This window comes from Quercus robur, chromosome 6 (genome assembly GCF_932294415.1).
Source record: "Quercus robur chromosome 6, dhQueRobu3.1, whole genome shotgun sequence".
NCBI lineage: Eukaryota > Viridiplantae > Streptophyta > Magnoliopsida > Fagales > Fagaceae > Quercus > Quercus robur.
The window spans coordinates 34,349,131-34,371,413 of NC_065539.1; the positions used below are offsets into that span (position 1 = coordinate 34,349,131).

The following is a 22,283-nucleotide window of genomic DNA, read 5'->3' on the forward strand; positions in this document are numbered from 1 at the left end:
ATCCCAAATTTTCAGATTAATATATTGTGAAAAGAAGTATAATATTTGGTGTCTCTAATATTAATATTTTTCTTGTCGGTAAAAATGGTTAGAGATGGTTTATATACAAATTTTCAAACTTTAAACTATTTTTTGGCTAAAAAAAAAAAAAAAACTAATTGAAATACATACAGAGATGCAAAGAATTGGCATCAAAGACTAATTTATTTTCATTGCATTATTTTTTTAAAAAAAATTCTATAAAAGTACGGTTATATGACCAAAAAATAAGGCTTAAAAGTGAAAGAAAAATGAAATTTTAAAATAAAAAAAATACCCCAAAGTACAAACCATCTGATTTGTAGTTTTAAGACAATCAATCCCCTTCTCCCAAAACAAAAAACCAAAAAAGTAGGGTAATAGGGTTAATTAATTTTCTAAATATGTTTTGTAGTGTAGGTGTGCTATACTACTATTGATATCAATTGATATGATTATAGTTTCGTAAAACTGGTCTATTTTTTGTGAGCAAGTAGTTGGGGATTTTGTCAGTATACTAAACACAATAAGAGAACTTGTTTAGGCAATGAAAAATAACATGAAATGAAAGTGATATTTGGTAAACAAAAGCATGTGTCTTGCTTGAAGTAATTAATTAAAGCAAGAGTGAAACCAAATATCCTTTTGTTTGATACTTATTATTACATCTTGACGAATTTCATTACATCTAGATTTATATATACTCTCTTTACCTCCAAATTTCGTCTCATGCGAATTAGTGGTCCAATTTAAACCCAATTAAAAAAAAAAAATTATCCATCTCTGCTGTTTAATAAAAAGTTACAACTTTTTAGAAGTATGTTTTAGATATAGCTACATAAATATTTACAATATATATATATATATATAAATATATAATTGCAATTCACAGAAAAAGATTTGGTGGTGGGAGATCTTGGTTTGTGGGGATTGGGATCCGAAAGTAAAACAAGACTTATTGGTAGCAAATATGGGGTCCATCATGCATTGCTGGCTGCCTAGTGCCTAGCTACTGTCTCTATTCTAATGAGATGGTACGTACGGAAGTGCCTGCAATTAATGGAGCCCACAAAAGGTAGGGGAGTAGGGGTGGGAGGAGGATATTCATTCATTTATATATATATAATATATTCACTCACATTCTTCTATGACTACTATAATTAGATTACATTTTCGAACAAAAGGTCGATTTGTTTTTGCTACGTACGGTTGTTATGATTTTGTGTCTCCCCACGCCTCTCTCTTTAGCTGCCGCGCGGCGCCTTCCTCGCTATTTCTCTTCTCTACTTTTTTTCCCACCGCTCTTTTATACGTGCGTTTAGATTTAGGGTTTCTAGCGTGTGTTTGGAATGCACGGCTTTCATGCGTTTTTGTGTCTGACTGAAAAATAGTGAATCTCGTGTTTAAAATTGGATTTCAGTATACTATTTATATATTTAAAAATTATTTTATTATCATGTTTTCAGTTTTTGTTATAAGTTTTTTTGAAAGAGAGTTTTAATGTTGCTCTTTATAATAATTCTTTATTATTAATAAATTTTTAGTGTAGGAAGAAAAAAAGTTTCTTATAATATATGACAATTAAAAAGTATTTAATTCTCCAAATAAATAAAAAAATTATGCATAATTTTAGTTATTTGACCTATTTAAATAATATAGGTGGATAGTCTTATAATACGTCATGTAATAAGTTTCAAAACTTTTTTTTTTTGGGAGAGAAGAAGCTTTAAATCCTATTACCTCCAAAAAAAAAAAAAAAAAAAAAAATTAAACTTAAATGTTCAAAATAAACTAAAAAATTATAATAAAAAAAACCTAATCCAAGCTCACACAATACGACCCTTTCACCAAGTTAAGCTCAGCTCATTTGCCTGTTACAATGAATGGTGTTCTTCGCATGAAAGTTGTGTAAAGGAAATTTTTTATGTTGTGTAAAAGGAAAACTATTGGTTCGCACTAGCTAATAACGTGTACACACTCTCTATACATTATGTGTAAAACATGGATAATGTGTATGGAGTTTGAGAATTTTTTATATGAATCGATATAATGGTCCTTTGTAAAAAAGAATTGGATTGGATAACATAAAATATCTGTGGAAATGGAATTAATTTATGCTTAATATTTGTGCAGACATATATCATGATTAGTTATGTATTATTATGTAGTACGTACGTGATATGGATCATGGGCAAGCTGTACTAATAATTGACAAAGGGGAAATGTGTCCATAATCCGCATCCTATTACACTCGTCGGTAGTATTTTGCTCATCTTCCCATGGACCCCCTCCTGCCTTAATTAGATGCTGTAGTTAATTTTAAAACTTTACTTATATTAGAGATTGTAGTTGCATGGGTCAAGCCTTATATGGACTTCTTTAGCTAAACCCAATCAAATAATTAGATCATATTCCTGCTCTATCCACCAATGGTATATGATGGAAGTTCATCCAAAGATGGTATATGATGTAAGTGCTAAGGGTTACTATCCCTTGATTTATTACTTTAAATATTTTAGGGGATATGCATTAGGTATTAGGTAGATGGATACTAGGATTTTTGAGTTGTTAAATATTAGCATTGATATACCATATTGAATATGCTAGAATAGATGTGGAAGTAGAAGTATAAAGTATAGAGCACAAGAACACCATGCAGTTCAGCTTAATGGCCTACGTTCACAGAAGAAACTCTTAAAGGCTACATATATTAATATATGAGAGTGTAGTACAAATCTTGTATTACAGTGAATCATAACATGAGTATATATAGTAGGCTAAACTCTAGACTAACCAGGGATAGAGCTAAGCTTGGACTTTGGGGGCAATGGCCCCTAATTTTTTTTAAAAAAAATATTAGTATATATATATATATGGGTATTAATTTTAGCAATTTTGTTTTATAAAATTACACTTTGCCTCCTAACAATATCATCATTTTTTTTAAGAGTAATACTATAGTCACAATTTTTTTTACAATATTTGTACAAAGTGTTGAGATAACAAATTTTTATTGATTTGTATCTGGGTCCATCACTTATATAATTTTTTTTACTTACTAATACCACTCACACATGATTGATTTATAAAAAAAAGTTTGTCTTTAACATTTTTCTCCTTTTAAAGGCCATAAAAAAATGTATAAATCTAAAATCTAAAACAAAATATATAAGCTCAAAAAAATTAGCGCAACAACAAAAATTACAAATAGCAAAACTAAAAAAAATTAAGCCTAACCAATAAATTTTATTCAAAACCAAAAACCTGGCTCTTTAAAAACTATTTTAGCAAAATAATTTTGTCCTTACCTAGCAGCAAACACACATCAAAGACCCAAAAAAAACCCTCAATGTCTAAGTAGCAAAGCTGGAGGCTGGAGTTACAGTACGTAGCCAGCAACAGAACCACTCCCCTAACTCCAAATTAATCCTAGCTCCAGACTTGAGACTAACCATACATTAATTATGATTAATAGAATTCTAATACAAGTTAGGAAGCTTGGCTTGCACTAATAGAAGGATTGAGCTTGAGGCTATTATATTGGACTAATATATAACTAACACAAAGTCATCTTTAAATTACTACTAGCATACAATAAAAATTCTGGGAAATTGGAGCTGGTCTCCAACTATTATAGCAAAGAGGATTTTGCTCTATTTTTCTTCAAACTAATTCTCTCCTAGCAGTAAATTGGCTTAGTTAAAAAAATCTAGATTCTAGATTCCTAGCTTACTTTAACTAACCTGATTTTGGATTACAGATCCCTATTGGAACGGCCATGGAAGGAATGCATTAAGCATTTTTGGAGGGAAGTTAGTTTTTGTGCAAACCGCCTTCTCAGCAGGAATGAAATGTTCTTTATGATGCTTACTCTTTTCTACTGCCCATGTTAAGTTTTCATTCTTTGTGTTTGGATGTTGATCTAGACTGCTTACTTGATTTGGACAAGAAGGTATATCTTGTGTCCATTATATGTAGCGGGTCTCTCATAACATGTGGTCCCCACTAACGTAAAGGCTAAATTACAAAATAAATACATAATATATTTTTTTATTTATTTATAATTTGGACTTGTTGTACTTTGTTAATCTCCTTTAATACCCATCACCCCCCCCCCCCCCCAAAAAACCAAAACCGAAAACCGAAAACCAAAAACAGACAGTGGAAAAATAGTCATAAAATACTTTAGTCTTTTAATCAAGAGTACATAACTAACTTTATATTTAACAGCAAATAGCAATTTTGATTCGAAGGTATAATGATAAAATTTTAATCTATAGCATTTGTTTCATGATGATTGCTTTTTATTATATGCCAAGATATTAATTAGTTTTTGCGGTGTAGAATAGTTTGAACATTAGAACTTTTGTTTGTGAGATAAGAGACTTTACCAATTAAATTAAGTGAAACACATGATGAAGAGAATCCTTTGGCATGAGCTATATGTGGTAACAAGGTTAGCTTGGTTTGAAATTCATGATTAACACAGTTCAATTTTAGCTAGAGAGAAGGGGGGGAAAAGATTAACACAATTCAAGAGACTAATAAAATATTAGTAGAAAAATTGTTATTGTTGTAGTTTTACATTTTCTGTACTTAATTTTTGTTTATCAAGGTGGATATCGTGATGTGGTAGAATAGTAACAAGAAGTAGAACACGTCCATCTCAAAAAATGCACTTGAATATTAGAGAAAATCATGAATCCACAAAGCAAAGAGAAGAGAAGAAGCTTTCTAAAAAGTTAATTAATGAATCAACTTGATTTCCAGTGGGCTTCAGTTCGTAGTATATCACAATATCACTTCTTAATTAGATTTCAATTAATGGAGAACGGAAAGTGTATTAGGTTAGATATCATTCTAACTAAGTACTGGAAGGAGATGTTCTATTCACAGGAGGAGCTAGCAGTGGAAGGAAACCTCGTCACCTTGCAATCCAGGATGCTATGGGTGAAGCAATTTTCAAGACTATGGAGTTGGGCTACAGCAGAATACTGATTCTCAGTAATAGCAAGGGTCTTGTGCAGGTGTGCAATCGAGAAAGAAATCCATCCTGGCTGCTAGAGCGGACCCTTCTTTCAGACTTAAATCAATTTATGCAACAGGGGTTGGCTACACACTATCTTTTTGTGCTCAAGGAAGTTATCTCACGTGTAATAGATTTAGCTTTTATTACTACTTGCTTCCCTGTTCACCACTGCAGGCTAAATCCGAATTTTGTATAAGGCAGGTGGTTTGTTTTTGTACTATCTCATTTTTTAATCAATGCATGTTTATCTGGTATCAAAAAAAAAAAAAAAAAAAAACCCTTATATTTATAAGTGGTTCCCTAAATCTACAAAAAAGAATTTTGGAGATGAAAAGAAAACTACTAAAATTTTATTAATATAGACTTCTATTTTATAGATTACAAGTCTACTTAAATGCTCAAAGAAACTTATCTTTTTTAAAGGATAAATATTCTTGAACAAATCCTAATTGATACTAAACCATATAATAGAACTCTAATTAAACTATGAAAGCCTTAAAAAATCTAAACTCAATGAAATAAAACCCTAACTTGATGCAACTAGCTAGTTATGATTTTTCAGAAATCTCTTTAATATTTCTTGAAGTCTGGTAAGTTTATTATTTAGTCTTTTATGTTGTACTTTGTGTAGAATTTAAGTCAATCACATAAGTCTTAATTTGAATCAATAGTCTTTTATGACCTTTTGATGGCAAGATCTTGGAACGAGGGAAAATAATTATTATGTAAGTTGTCACTAGAGAATATTGTGCTATTTTTATGTCAAGTATGGGCTAATGTAAGATATCTTTTACCAATTAGTATATCCATTTTAGAGAATCATTCTCTACAACCCTATTTTGGGTTTTTTCTTCATCTACTCTTTTTATTCTCTTGTTTTTCTTTTTTCTAAATTAGTTCCAACAACCATTGGTTACCATGGACTACATCATTAATTTGGTATCAAAGCTAGTGAGATTAAGTGTAATTTCTGTGGATATGGCTGGTCGTGGACGTGGTAATTAAGCAGCCTACAAGTCATCTAGTTGATCCCAATCTTGGTGCCTTAAGATGGGTTTATGTAACATTTCTTCTTATTATATTGCATCAATCAATATAGGATTGTAGACAAAATTAAAATTCCCTATTGTGTGTACCCAATATAGGGTTAACGGGCTCTACCTATAATTGGGCTCACAATCTATTTGTATTGTGGGCTTTAGGTTTCCTACTATGGGTAGTCCTTTGCCCAGAGACTCAGTTACTCGCTCTTGTTTTTGCAAGCCCCTCTCTCTCCCACAAAGTCACTCCCCCTTCTCTTGAAATTGTCACTCTTCTCTTTGTGTATTCTCCCCAGAGTTTTCCAACCCTTTCTTTCTCATTCTATTCTCTTATTTATAGCCTAAGATAAGTGGATGTGTCATGATTATTTTTGATTATAAGTGGGAATGGGGGTCCAATTCCATCATTTTTAAGTGGGTGTTCCATTGGTAGAGGCAGTAATGGCAATGGAACTCGTTCCCACCTCCAAAAAGCTGTTCGGCAGCGATATTCCCTAAGGCAATTCTGGGTAGCTGAGATATGGTACCCTGAGTAACCACATTCTCGTCCAAGATGCATTTGATTGGGGGAGGCTTGGATTAGGCCTCAAAGTGTGTCCGGGTCAAAATTACAAGTCCAACGGGCATTGGATTAGGTGTTGCGGCACAAGGCTAGGGCCCATGGCCTAGCGGGCCAGGGGCCCAGCCCCGTACATGAGGTTGAGGTTATGGGCCGTACCATAGGGCCGGGGCCCAAGGCCCAAAGGGCTTGGGGACCCCGTACCATAAACCTACACTTAGAAAAATTAATCCATCAATGCATGCATTGTCAATGGAATTATGTGACTTAATGATTTTGGGCTAATCATATTTAACTTCGAGCATATCTTTAATAGTATTTCCAACAAAATTTATGTTATTATATGTATATTTACTATTTTCCTCAACCAACTCAATCTTCTTTTCCTTCGAATTCTTCATCAATTTCTTGAAAAGTATTTGTTGATTCCACACATTAAGTATGATATATGACACTTATCTATGATGATCACAAAGACCACAACATAACAAAATTGCGAAGAGCCACTGACAGACAAGGGAATGTCTATCAATATCAAGACCACATCTTTTTATATATTCTCAATTAGCCAAAACAAAAGCAAGAACTTCTAAGTTGAAAAATCTATGTGGAAAGAAAACCAAATTAAAAGCATTATCACCCAAAGGATTCTTCTATATCATGGCTATTGTGGTGAATTATGTATCTAAGGTTGTGCTTTATTTTCACATTTGTGTAACCAAAAAGTCAACAAAGTCTCTATTGCAGGAATATAATCTATTAAAGCACACTTTTGTAGATGCAGCAAATTTTTGGATAAAAGAGAATCAAAAGGAAGTCATTTTAGGCGACTACTTATAGACAAATCTTTAGACTTTGATGAATGAATTTAAAGAAAGATTTGTTAAGCAAATTTTGCATATTTCTGATTGTTGATTGTTGACTTGAATTAAGTTGGTGGACAAGGAATTCCTGTCCCATTGAAGCCAAATTTGTGTTGCCAGACTTTGATGAGTATCTCTCTTTTCGTGTACAGCATGGACCTCGCCTAACTCACTTTGTACACATATATATACTCTTTAAAGCTTTAGTTTTTAAACACACAACTTGCTACTCGTGGTGAGAGAGAGCTCTTTTAGATATTTGGGGTTGGGTTTTGTGAGATATTGTCTTTTTTCCATGCTTGAATTCTTCTATTTTTCTTATTGCGAAACTTTCTCTTTAATGCCGTTCATAAACTTAGGTTTAAGGTCAAACCACATAATCTTAGGGTATGTTTGGTAACTGTTTTCCCCTTCTTTTTTTTTTTTCAAAAACAATTTTTTATTTTTGAAACTAAAAAACTTGTTTGGCAACTCAAAATTGATAGAAAATAAAAACTGTTCTCAAAACTCAATTTGTAAAGAAAACTGGAAACATGCAAAAGACTGTCTTCAGTTTCTAATTTTCAAAAGTCAATGAAAATATGCATTTAATTTAATGAATCTGTCTCATTTAATGAGTTAGCATTAAAGTTCAAATCCTAGTAATAACATATTTTAGTATTTTCTATTTTTTTCTTCAATTTTTTTTTTTTAATTTCAACTATCCAAACATATTTTTTTATTTCAAAAATATAAGAAAATTGTTTTTTTTATTTTTTTTTATATTCCCCAAAACAAGTTTTTGAAAATAGAAAACAAAAACTGTTACCAAACATAATCTTAGTATTCCATATGTGAATGTTTATTCTACTTTTCACATAAACTTGCTAATAATAAACTGTACTTGCAAAAAATTGATATCAAAGTTTCTTCTATTTTTCTAAGTCACCCCTAACCTGTACCTTAGAGAATAGAGATTCCAAGGCTGAGACTGAGCAGTAATCCAAGGGTTAAAGTTTCATATTCTACCTTATCATTTGTGCACGAAAAGATGAGCTTGAAAGCGGTAGAAATCTTCTTCCCTTTCCAACTTATTAAAAAGACGGCAATGTTGTTGGGCTTTGAGGAGTCTAGTTTTGTTTGATCTGGTTTGACGACTCAACTTGACTTTAATAATGTTGTGTGGTTTTTAATGAGAGATTTTCTGAGGGTTAGTCCATGGGCCCAAGCTGGAGATTTTTTGGCCCGTTTTGTGTAGAAAAGCGCAATTTTTTTATTAGGGTTTTATTGTGGGGTTGTCGTGTTTTTGAGTGTGGAGAAAAATTGTTGCTGCATTTTGTACTTTTCCCTGATAATAGTGAAATCCCTGCAACTCCGTGGACGTAGGCAAATTGTTGAACCACGTAAATATTGTCTTATGCATGTGATTGTTTTTTCTTTAGCGTGTGTTTTCTCTATTTTTTTTTTTGTTTCTCACAAGTTGGGGATTCGGGTTAATTCCCTACAAGTGCCACCTTCGGGTTGCGATGATGAGCTATTAAAAATCAGAACTCAAGTCCCTTCTTTACATATCACGATACCTTCAATGGTGGTTCCACATTATACTCAGACTGACTTAGAAAAAACAAAATTTTACTTGCAATTTATTTATTTATTTATATATATATTTATATATACACTAAGCTAACATGTTTTGTCTACCCCAAAAAAAAAAATAATAAATAGGCTGACTTGAGAATCATAAAAATTCGGGTTCACAAAAAAAAAAAAAATGCTACATTCATAATATTTTCACAACAAATTATAGGTAGTAAGTTATTATTGATTGTAAACTAATATCATTATTAACATTACATTTTTTACCTACTAATATATAACAGCTTGTTACTTATGATTTATTGTGAAATTGTAATTAAAATAACGTAACATTACTCAAAAAAATCTTGGTCCTCAAATGTAATTCTTAACCCCCTAAACAAAAATATAAATATAAATAAAAGTCCAAACAACAACAATAAAAAATAGCTCAAATAACAACAAGAAATAGTCCAAACGACAGCAAATGAAAAAAATTATTCAACAAAAAAGTCCATTAAAAAAAAAATCTATCCATTTAAATTCCCAATTCATTCAACTCATTCCATAAAATATCTTTAATTTCATTTTTCCTAAACAAAACCAAGAGATATTGTGGCATTCTACTCAAAATCGCGGTAGGTATCATCTCTCTCTCTCACTCCACTTTTCTCTTTTCTTTCATCATTTTAGACTTTCTTTCACTTTATCACTTTTATCTTAATATTCTAAGTTTTCATTTTGTCTCTTATCATTCTTGTTTTGCCTTTTCATTTTTTAGTAAATAGAAATTGTAAAATTTCATGTATTTGCATTTTTTTTCCTTGTGATGTTAATATATCTAAGTTTTCTTTTTATTAATTTTTGTATAATTTAAATTTCTTATATCTTGGCATTCATCAATCCGGTACCAGATCTTCATTGACATACTCATATTCTCTTGAGGGAAAGAGTGCTTAGCTAGGCTCTTAATGGCATGATGAGGATACTTAATTGAGATGTCTAACTCACGTAGTACTTAATTGAGATATCTAACTCACTTACTACTAAGAGGCATTCCTCCTATCTAGTATTATCGCCATCTTCATCTGCAAGAACTTAATAGGGTTATTTTAGATTACAAGAATAAAAGAATTGAGCATATATATACCAGAAAGTAATGCCATAGCCTTTGTGTGATGTAGACTAGCACCAAACAATGTTTATTTCCCAAGAGGCTTTTGGTTCCCTGATAACCTGCTCAAGTATAAACACCCCCTATATCATGTGCCAAAAGTTTGCCTAGCTATTAAGTGCTCTATATATAGATGTTTAGATACAGCAGCATATAGGTATGTTTGCATGGAGGGGCGTAAGTCACTTCAAGTAGAGACCCTTGAGTTTTTAACGAAAGGTGTAGCCATCTTTTATTGATGGTGACTACTGACTACTGACTAGGGTTGTTGCTTGGATATATAGGGAACTCTTAATAATGGTCAGTATAAAATAATGTGTCGACAGTGACATTGTTACTATCTGTCTAAAGTGAACATAAAATTTTGAAATTAAAAAAAGTAAAAAAGAAATAGGTTAATATCCTATCCCATACATAAAATAATATATACATACACACAAAACTGTAAAAGTCGCTCAATGAGACGTGTTACCATTGACAAAGTTAACATCATTTGTGACCTTATTACTGTTTTCCGAAAGTTACAACAAAATTCAAATTGAAAAAAGAAAAAAAATAGTGATTAGAAGACGACACGGTGGACTTCACCGTCCTGTTTAATACAAACATTATAAGACTCTGTCACGGACTAACATCCAAAAAAAAAAAAAAAAAAAGATGACTTATTACTCGTGATATTGTATGTCTTTGTTACTACTATTTAATGTGATTAAAAAGGGAAAAAAATTACAATAAAAAGGGTATGTAAAAGTATAATAAAGTTAACTATTGGATATTCCTCTTAAAAAAAAAAAAAAAAAAACTATTGGATGTATAGTAGTTCTAAAAAAAAAAAAAAAAAGAGTATCTAATGGAATTTTTTAAAGCAAAATATAGAGCTTGTGTGAAAGTAGAAAATAATGCTTTGTAAAAGATCAGCAAACCTTCAAAAAATAAAAAAAAAGTTTATACTTTCACAACATTTTCACAACAAATCTTAAGTTGTAAATTGTTACTAGTTTTAATTTGAATCTTCCACTAAAATTATTTTTTTGCCCACTAGTAACAGCAACAACCTATCGGCTAAAATTTGTTGTGAAAATGTTGTGAATATAATATTTTTCATTATACATATCCAACATAGCTGGTTAGAGGGAAGAAATAATAATGTGTAATTTTTAGATTTAAGAGAAAATCCAATTAGATTTCAATTAAATTCTCAATTTTGCGTCACGTATTCCATATAATTTTTAATTTTTGTGCTAAGTAAATTATTGAGAGTAAAAATTGAAGAGTCCAAATTCAATTAGATTCTAAATTGAATTTTAATTGGAGTTCAATTTTGCACCATATATCTATCTAATTTTTTAAATTCTATGGCGGGTGAATTATTAGATGCAAAAACTGAAAAGTCTAAATCTAATTAAATTATAAATAATATATATATATATATATAATGAAAAACTATTACATATTTTAGAAATGTATGGTTTTAAAAATGTGTAAGTTAATACATGTATAATTTGAACCGTATAATTATGATTATTTTTAATTATACTCGTGTATATAACTAGTATTAATCAAAAGCAAATGAAGTCGAGGAGAGAGTTAATCCACAACTAATAAGTCATTTGGTTAAACAATTAAGAGATGTGATAAAAAGAAAGCTTCACTCACGCATTACAGGTTCTTGGGCCAGGAAAAAGAAATTATTGGAAGCTAGATATTTTTCCTTAAAGAATAGGGAGATAAGATTCCCCTTCGGTCACAACTCACAAGTGCGGTTGCATATCAGATAATCTCAACTTTAAATTATTCTCCTTTATGTACTTAATTATAGGAAAAATAAGTTTTCAATTATCCTCTGTCTAGATATGGAAAATTCATTGTGGCATGTGATGAGGAAAAAAACAAAAAAACGATTAATGGTACTTGTGGGGTGCAGGCCCAAATATATATTAAGTCTTGGGCCTTGTCTGAGGAGGCTCAGTGGTCTGAGAATAGATCAATAGTAAGGAAGACGTAAGACTTTGAACTTCATGAGCAAGTTATGACTGTAAAGGCTGGGAGAGGTGGGCCGAGGAGGAATATCTCCTCAGTTAGGCGAAACAAAGATCAAAATGTGTGTCCTATCATCCAGGGTGATGTTCCAGGAGGTTCTATTTATAAGGACATGGATTATGAACGTACAGAAGGGGTGGGAGCTAGGAAATATTTAAGGGAAAGCTGCAACCACCGCATTGAATACTCTGCAGCTAACTCTCTGACCGCATTAATGAGGAAGTGATGCCTAAACAATAGTTTTCAGCCTTACAGCTACTCTCCAGAGACTTCATGAAGGTGTTGATGTGACAGGGATCAACACCAACAATCTAACCTACACGTGGAGGGCAGAGATGAAGGAAAAAAGATAGTATAAAATAGGAAGAAGGCAATGAGAGAGGGGGATCAAGAAATTAAGAGAAAAACACTGTAACAATCAAAAATTGAACTTGTAATCAAATTTGAGAGAAATATATAAGAACTGGTCTCCTCGGATTGTGCCGAGGACGATTTTATTTAGAATAAACTAGTCTATCTTCATTTTCTTGCCATCTGAATCCACTTTACTTGTTGTCTGATTCATTAAAGCCTAGTTTTCTAACCCACTTTCTATAAATTCATTGTATTGGGCTTTTTGGGTCTAAGTTCATTTATTCTTTGGGCTAGGGACCCAAATTGCATCCTTACAATTGGCGTCGTTTGTGAAAAATTCTGGTGTTGTAGTGAGTTTAACGTCCAACTATGGTAGGTTTAGGTTTGAATCTGGTGGAATCTATTGGGTCCCAACGTCAAGATCATTTTGTTAATCTTGAATGCAGAAGGGACCGGGAGGTTAGTGTGTATACCACCCATACTAGTAGGAGCCAGTCTCGAAGCGGGAGCCACCTCTCTCATGAAGAAAATGCCAAGAACATGCAACGGGAGATTGATCATTTAAAGAGGAAGTTGTGCCACAAGCGGCGAAGGCTGGTAGTTATAGACGTAGATAAAGGATTCTTCCTAGTGAGTCTTTTTCGTATGATGAAGACTACCATCATGAGCACAGAAATAGAAATTCATCTTCCAAGGGCTTGGGAAATGATGCAATGAGCAGAGCGCTCAACCAAATTTCTAGATCACCTTTCACGTGCAGAATTTAGGGAGGGAGACTTCCTCGGCGGTTCACTCAGCCCACGTTCACCATGTATAACGATCAAACAGACCTTGTGGAGCATGTAAGCTACTTCAATCAGAGAATAGCTGTGCACTCCAAAAATGAGACTTTAATGTGTAAAGTATTCCCATCTAGTTTGGAACCTGTGGCGATGAGGTGGTTTGATGGCCTAGGGGCAGATTTCATTGATTCCTTTAAGGAGCTCACCTGGGCATTTGGATCTTGTTTTATCACATGCAGTAGGGTTCCTTGGCCCTTTGATTCCTTGTTGTCCATGTCCATGCGAGAAGGGAAGACACTGAAAACGTACTCAGACAAATACTGGGAGATGTTTAATGAGATCGATGGGGACTTTGACGATGTGGCTATAAGGACTTTTAAGGTCAGCTTGCCTACCAAGCATGATTTGAGAAAGTCCTTGACCAAGAAGCTGGTAAGGAGTGTGCATCGGCTTATGGATCGTATTGACGAATACAAGCTGGTCAAGAAAGACTAGCAGCAAGGGAAGGGAAAGGCTAAAGTTATCCCTCAAGACAAAAGGGATTTTAGGTCGGATGGATACAATAATAGTAGGCCCCGAAGGGATTTTGTTGGGCAATCTGGGTCTACGGCTCCTAATGTGGTTAACATGGTGTTTCGAGAGCTAGTGTATCAAGTTTTGGAGAAGATCAAGAACGAGCTATATTTCAAATGGCCAAACAAGATGGGAGGAGACCTCATGAGGCACAACCAAAGTCTTCATTGCCAATACCACCAGCAACGAGGGCATACCACCGAGGACTGTAGAACTCTGTGGAACCATCTGGAGCAACTGGTCAGAGATGGAAGGTTACAACAGTTTTTGTATCAGCCCAATGGGCACGAAGACAAAGTAGGGTCAAGGGTCCAAGGGAACGCTTCTTCAAGGCCCTCTTTGGGTACAATTAATGTCATCTTTATTGCTCCTAGGAGAACTAGCTCGCAATCCTCCAGGATGATGTCTGTAACTCGGCCACCCACCGAGGACTCTAATCCTGAGTTGAAGAGGGCTAGAGTGGAGGTCCGATCGGCATTGAGCTTTTCGGATGAGGACAAGGCTGGAACCATACAGCCACACGATGATGCTTTAATGGTCACGCTTAGGATAAGAGGGTATGATGTGAAGAGAGTGTTGGTAGACTAGGGCAGTGGTACAGAGATTATGTACCTTACTCTGTACAAAGGGCTGAACCTGAAGCCTGAGAATTTGACAGCCTATGATTCACCTTTGGTAAGTTTTGATGGAAAAGTTGTCGTTCCAAATGGTCAGATTAGACTACCCGTATAAATAGGTTCAGAGGTAGTGGAGGTGGATTTCATTGTGGTGGATGCTTATTTTCCCTACACGGCCATTGTGGCAAGACCTTGGCTCCATGCCTTGGGGGTTGTTTCTTCCACCTTGCATTTGAGGGGTAAGATATCCATCTGGGGACTAGGTTGAAGAGTTTGTTGGGAGTCAATCCATAGCTAGGCAGTGCTTGATGGCTGTAATTATGCACCAGCCTGAAGTTGAGTCTTTGGCCTCTGCTGAGGGGAGCTCATAGCAATCAAGAATTCCGATCCTATCTATGGAAGCAGTGTCGGAAGGGGAAAAGTGTGAGAAGCTAGAAGAAATTATTATAAATGATGATCCAGAGAAGTTCTTTCAGGTCGAAACTCAGCTTCCTCTTCGGGAGAAGGAAAAGTTGATAGCGTTTCTTAGAGAGAACGTTGATGTGTTTGCATGGAATGCTTATGAAACTCCTAGGATGGATCTAGGCTTCATTTGCCATCATTTGAATGTCAACCCAGCTGTCCTCCCTAAGAAGCAACCACCTCGGCGCTCATCTAAAGAACATTCTGATGATGTCAAGGGGCAGTTAAACAAGCTTAAGCAGGCTGGGGCTATTAAGGAAGTGTTCTACTCTGAATGGTTGGCCAATACAGTAGTAGTAAATAAGAAAAGTGGAAAGTGGCAAGTATGTGTGGATTTCACAAACTTGAATAAGGCCTGTCCAAAGGACCCCTTCCCTATGCCTCGGATTGATCGGCTAGTGGACGCAACTGTAGGCCATCCTCGGATTAGCTTTTTGGATGCCTTCCAGGGGTATCACCAAATACCACTGGACTTGAGTGGTTAAACGAAGACAAATTTTGTTAGCCCATTGGAAATTACCACTGCAAAGTGATGTCTTTTGGTTTAAAAAATGCAGGGGCTATCTACCAAAGGATGATGACCAGGATGTTCAAGCCACAACTAGGAAAAAACATCGAGATTTATATAGACGACATGGTGGTCAAGAGTAAGTCAGAATCCGAGCATGTTAACGACCTTGAGAATATCTTTGAGATCTTGAGGAGGTACAAGTTGCAAATTAATGCTTCTAAATGCTTTTTTGGTGTCGGATTAGGGAAGTTCTTGGGATACATGGTTACTCACCATGGAATTGAAGTCAATCCTAACCAAATTAGAGCAATTAACAATTTACAGCTACCTCGAAACCCCAAAGAGGTCCAGAAGTTAACAGGAATGACTGCTGCTTTAAACTGATTCATCTCTTGATTAGCAGACAGGTGTAGGCCTTTCTCTTAGTTGTTAAATAAGTGGAGGGATTTGAATGGACCAAAAAATGTGTCTTGGCCTTCCAGCAGTTGAAGGAATACCTTTCTCGGCCACTTATTATGTCCAGACCCGAGGTGGATGAGGTTTTGTTTGCTTATATTGTAGTGGCCTCCCATGCGGTGAGCTTGGTCCAGGTGCGGGTTGATAGTGATGTGTAGAGACTAGTTTACTATGTGAGTAAGTCATTACATGAGGCCGAGGTCCGTTAACTACCACTGGAGAAGACCATTTTGGCAATGGTGCATGCTACACGTAAGCTCCCCCACTACTTTCAATCACACACAGTTGTTGTCCTAACCCAATTTCCACTCAAATCTTTACTTCGAAGTGCTGATTATACAGGGAGGATTGCCAAGTGGGGTACGATTCTAAGAGATTTTGATATCAAGTACGTGCCTCGCACCTTTGTCAAGGGTCAAATCCTTGTTGATTTGGTGGTCGGGTTTGCTGAATCCCCATTAGAAGAGAGAATGCAGAAGTAGGACATGGATGGAAAATCGGTCGGGTTAATCTCCTTACAAGAACCTTTGTCCTGGAGGGTATACGTTGATGGTGCAGCGAATCATAGAGGATCTAGGGTGGGGCTAGTTCTGATATCTCCTGAGAGGATCATAATTGAGAAATCCTTGAGATTAGACTTCTCGACCACAAACAATGAAGCTGAGTATGAAGCTCTATTAGTAGGAATGACCATGGTTCAGAAAATAAGTGGAAATGCAGTGGAGATACTTTCAGATTCAAGACTGGTTATAGGCCAAGTTCAGGGAAAGTTAGAGGCCAAGGACGTGAGAATGAAAGAATGCTTAAGTCAGGTTAGGTCAGTTAGGGTTTGAGTCTTTCAATTTACAGTACATTCCTAAAAGTGGAAACACCCATGCTGATTCTCTGACCACGCTTGCAACCTCCTCGGCATAAAGCCTGCCTCGGGTTATCCTTGTTGAAGATTTGTGTAAGCCTACCGAGATGAAGAATGAGGTGGTCAATATCCATCAAATTAGGATTTGACCTAGCTGGATGGACTTCATAGTATTGTACCTTAAGGAGGATATCTTACTCGAAAAAAAGTTAGAGGCTGACAAGGTGCGAAGAAAGGCTCCTCGGTTTTGGGTGTCCGAGGACCAAAAGTTGTATAAGCGCTCTTTTCCTGGGCCGTACTTGCTATGCATACACTTGGAGGCATCAAAGCTACTTCTAGAGGAGTTACATGAAGGGATTTGTGGAAGTCACACATGAGGCAGATCCTTGTCTCATAGAGCTCTTACACAGGGATATTGGTGGCTGAACATGCAAAGGGAAGCGCAAGAATATGTGAAGAAGTGTGACCAGTGTCAAAGATTTGCTCCAAACATTCATAAACCAGGAGGAGTCCTTAATCCTCTGTCCAACCCTTGACCCTTTGCTTAATGAGGCTTGGATTGTTGGGCCTTTCCTTAAGGTAGTAGGGAATAAGAGGTGATTGCTAGTCGGCGCAGATTATTTCACCAAGTGGGTTGAGGCTGAACCATTGGTAAATATCAGGGACATGGACGCCAAGAGATTTGTTTGGAAAAATATTGTTATTCGGTTTGGGATCCCTCACACCCTTATCTCTGATAATGGTCTTCACTTTGATAGTAAAGCCTTTAGGAGGTATTGTTGCGACCTGGGAATTACGAATAGGTATTCCACCCTGGCTTAACCATAAGGGAATGGATAGGCTGAGGCTGTTAACAAGGCCATAGTGAACGAACTCAAGAAGAGATTGGACGATGCAAAGAGAAAATGGGTGGAAGAGTTGTCACACGTCCTTTGAGCATATCAGACCCCGCCTCGTAGGTCAACAGGGGAGACACCCTTTTCAATGACTTATGGTGCTGAGGCTGTTATTCCTCTGGAGACTGGATTCCCAATGCTGAAAACGAGTTCTTTCACTCCGAACAACAATGATAGGCTGTTAGGGAAGAGCTTAGACTTAATTGAAGAACAAAGAGAAAATGCCATGGTCCAATTGGCCTATTATCAACACAAGCTCAAGCAAGTGTATGATGTGAATGTGAAGCTAAGGCCATTGGCACCTGAAGACTTGGTATTAAGAAAAGTTTTGGGTACTACCAAGAATCCAGCTTGGGGAAAGTTAGGGTCTAATTGGGAAGGACCATATCGCATCACTTCAGTGGCTGGAATATGTGCATATTATCTTGAAGATCTGATGAAAACGTTGTACCACGCCCTTGGAATGTAAGCAACCTGAAAATGTATTATTATTAATGAAAGCATTCTTTACCGTATTTCGGTTTATTATATTAAGTGTTATACATTCTACTACTTGTTCGAATATCAAACAGAACCTTGGTCATGCCTAACTCCTTGAACCACATACCTTGGGTAAATTGATATCTTTTAATCATTTCACTAAGTGTTAAACAGAACCTTAGTTATACCTGGTCTTTCAGATCACATGCTTTTGGTAAATTAATACTTCAGTTCATTTCACTAAGTGTTAAACAGAACTTTAGTTATGCATGGTCTCTCGGACCACATGCTTTGGGTAAATTAATACTTCAGCTCATTTCACTAAGTGCTAAACAGAACCTTAGTTATGCCTGGTCTCTCGGACCATATGTTTTGGGTAAATTAATATTTCAGTTCATTTCACTAAGTGTTAAACAGAACCTTAGTTATGCTTAGTCTTTCGAACCACAAGCTTTGGGTAAGTTAATACTTCAGTTCATTTCATTAAGTGTTAAACAGAACTTTAGTTATGCCTGGTCTCTCGGACCACATGCTTTGGGTAAATTAATATTTCAGTTCATTTTACTAAATGTTAAACGGAACCTTAGTTATGCCTGGTCTCTCAGACTACATGTTTTGGGTAAATTAATACTTCAGTCCATTTTACTAAGTGTTAAACAGAACCTTAGTTATGTTTGGTCTCTTGGACCACATGCTTTTGGGTAAATTAATATTTAATGACATCTTTCTAAGTGTTAAACAGATTCCAGGTTATACCTAGCTCCTTGGATCACTTGCCTTGGGTAAATTAATATTCTTAGTTATTTGCCTAAGTACATGGTCATTTTCCTTATTATCTATACATGTTTAATTTGTTTGAGTTAGCAGTAATGCACTATTGTTAGCTTTGGTAAAGTCAGGGTGGCAGTAATTCACTATTGTCAACAACATCATCAGTTTTAAGTCCCATTAGAGGGAAAAATGATAACTACACCAACTATAAAATAAATATTACAAAGAAAGGAAAGATTCATAAAGTAAAAAGTGCAGCCCTTCTTATTAAATAAAGGAAAGATTCACTAAATGTTAAATAAAACCTTAGTTATGCCTGGTCTCTCAAACCACATGCTTTAGGTAAATTAATACTTCAGTTCATTTCACTAAGTGTTAAACAGAACCTTAGTTATGTCTGATCTCTCGGACCACATACTTTGGGTAAATTAATACTGCAGTTCATTTCACTAAGTGTTAAACAGAACTCTAGTTATGCCTAGTCTCTCGGACCACATGCTTTGGGTAAATTAATATTTCAGTTCATTTTACTAAATGTTAAATAGAACCTTAGTTATGCCTGGTTTCTTAGACCACATGCTTTGGGTAAATTAATACTTCAGTCCATTTTACTAAGTGTTAAACAGAACTTTAGTTATGTCTGGTCTCTCGAACCACATGCTTTGGGTAAATTAATACTTAATGACATCTTTCTAAGTGTTAAACAGATCCCAAGTTATACCCAACTCCTCGGATCACTTGCCTTGGGTAAGTTAATGTTCTTAGTTATTTGCCTAAGTACATGGTCATTTTCCTTATTATTTATACATGTTTAATTTGTCTGAGTTAGCAGCAATGCACTACTGTTAGCTTTGGTAAAGTCAGGGTGGTAGTAATTCACTATTGTCAACAACATCATCAATTTTAAGTCCCATCAGATGGAAAAATGATAACTACCCCAGCTATAAAATAAATATTACAGAGAAAGAAAAGATTCATAAAGTAAAAAGTGCAGCCCTTCCTATTAAATAAAGGAAAGATACATTATATACAATGGCAAACTGCCACTACAAAAGAAAAGATACAATGGAAAACTACAAAAAGAAAAAAATGACAGAAAGGAAATAAAATCCTAAGAGTTAGGCCTTGGCTGGAGGAGGAGGGTCATTTTTCTTGCTCAGCTGAGAGGCAGGAGCACCTTTGGCCTTGGGGTTAGCCTCTTTGGATTTGGCCTCAGCCTCCTTTGCTTTGACTGTAGTATCCTTGGCCTCAGCGGCATCCTTGGCCTTGGTAGCATCCTTGGCCTTGATCACTAGCTTAGCTGGATCCTTTGGAAGCCTTGGAAAGGGGGAAGAACGGCCTGAGCAGTTAGGGGCTGCTCAGAGGATTCTGGGGCAAGGGTAGAGGGAGATAGAAGGGTAGCTGGGACCTCGCGGATGTCGGGAGGGTAGTAAACACTCCCAACCTATTTCTACTTCGAGGCAGCAGGGACCCCTGCAAGGTTAAGGGCCTCCATCTAGTTCTCCTTGCAGTAATCCTTGCAAATCTCGGCCAGTTCCTCAGCTAGCTGGATCTCGGTTTCTTCTACCTCGAGGCCTCAACAGCTTCCTCAATCGTCCGAGTGGCGGCTTTGGCTTTCTCCAATTTAGCTCTAAGGTCTAGGACCAGCTGCTTCTGTGTGGCTAGCTCTATCTAAGTAAGATAGAGCTTTTTACACTAATCTTCTGCTTGGTCCTGGACATTCTTTAGGCCAGCCTCGGCGCTCCTTTACGCCCTCTCCTCGGCAATTAACTTGGCGAATAGTTCTTGGTTCTCATGCTTCATGACTCCCAAGGCCTTGTTGGTCTCGGCACGAAGGTTAGCCTCAGCCCTGGCCTCGTTCTGGGCGTCCTTGACCCATTCCTTAGCTATGTAAACCTTCTGGATAGCATGCACAAGAATGACAAGGGAATCCCATGTAAAAAAAAAAAAAATGGAATGGAAAGGGCACCTTAGCATTTAGCTAAAAGATATGATGGTAAACTTACCATGGCAAGATCCCTTTTCAGGGACATGAACAAGTCTGGTTGCCTCATGAGCCTTAGAGTTTCCATGTCTTTCTGTAGGAAGAGAGGTTGCTCTAAAGTTTCAGCAACATAAGAGGAGTGCCCTCTCTAGAACTCCCCAATGGAGGTGTTCTATAGGATGGCAGCCCCATCCAGCTCCGGCCGAGGAGCCCAAGTCCTTTGTTGTTGGCGCACCTCGGCCATATTTGGGTCATCCCTACTATTCACAGAGGAGGCCCGCTTGTCCTTAGCCGTTTTCTATTGTTTGGCCTCCTTTTGAGGGGCTACCTCACCCTCCTTTACTTCTTGCTCCTTCATTTTCTTCTTCAAGTTGGGGTTGGGGAGCAAGCCAACTGTGGTTGTAGGAGGAGAAGGAGGGGGAGGGGGGAGAGTAAGGGGAAGCTATGACTTAAGGGCTTCCTTGGATGATGACCCTTTATTCTACCCAACCATAAGGTCTTTCAAGCCCTTCCTCGGATTCAGAGCCATTAAGTCTTCCTCCTTGGAACTGCTATCTACCTTGGCGATTAGCAATTGGGGGGAGCGAGCTGCTGAGGATCTGTCAAACTCACCCTCTGAATCTAAGATCTCCACGGGATCTGCTTGCACATCTTCTTCTTCCTCGAGTCAGAATTGATCTATTTCCTTCTTGAGTGATAAGCGTAAGGACAGTCTCTTCCCTTGGAATCGCTGCTTCAGGGAAGGCACGTTGAGATGGCAGCTCAACTGGCACAACGTCCTTGCGGGCTAGGAACCTAGGAATAGAGATGTCTATTCTGTGTAATCGAGGGTCGCCTGCCTTGATCGCATGGCCCACTTCCTGGAAGTTGTCTAAGATTGGTTTAAAGTCCAAAATGAGGTGGACAGCTCTCAGCTGCCTATCCTTACTCACAAACACCTTGGATCTAAAGACTTTGTTGAGGTCCGCAACGTTGACCAAGCTAAGGCGGGGCGTTACGTGCCTTTTATCTACAAAAACAGCTGAGGAGCAAATCATGGTCAGACCAACAAAACCCATCATCAAAGGAAAAAAGAAATATTAAAGGGAAGAATGGCAAAGCTAAAAGAACTAAATCCTGTGTTAAGGGACCTATCCCACCTAGCTCTCCCTCCTGAGTTGGGCAGTGAAGACTGTCATGCCATTCTCCAGAGGCGATTAGGTAGTCGTCTTTCATGCCCTTGTTGGACTTGGGAAGACACGATACGAGCCTAACAATGTTGGAC

The 22,283-nt window shown here is 36.5% G+C and overlaps 2 protein-coding genes across 2 annotated transcripts; both read left to right on the forward strand.

The window, feature by feature from the left end:
* Window positions 1–13,440: 13,440 nt before the first annotated feature.
* On the forward strand, window positions 13,441–13,908 carry LOC126690126 (uncharacterized). Its single transcript, XM_050385258.1, has one exon. It carries the CDS (start codon window positions 13,441–13,443, stop codon window positions 13,906–13,908), a length of 468 nt encoding a protein of 155 aa, XP_050241215.1.
* A 132-nt stretch (window positions 13,909–14,040) lies between these two features.
* Window positions 14,041–14,574, forward strand: LOC126690127 (uncharacterized). Its single transcript, XM_050385259.1, has one exon. It carries the CDS (start codon window positions 14,041–14,043, stop codon window positions 14,572–14,574), a length of 534 nt encoding a protein of 177 aa, XP_050241216.1.
* The last annotated feature ends 7,709 nt before the right edge of the window (window positions 14,575–22,283 follow it).

Bases quoted from the DNA above. Each gene is read 5' to 3' on its own strand.
- LOC126690127 (XM_050385259.1), top strand. From the start codon at position 14,041: ATGGTGTTTCGAGAGCTAGTGTATCAAGTTTTGGAGAAGATCAAGAAC.
- LOC126690126 (XM_050385258.1), top strand. From the start codon at position 13,441: ATGTATAACGATCAAACAGACCTTGTGGAGCATGTAAGCTACTTCAAT.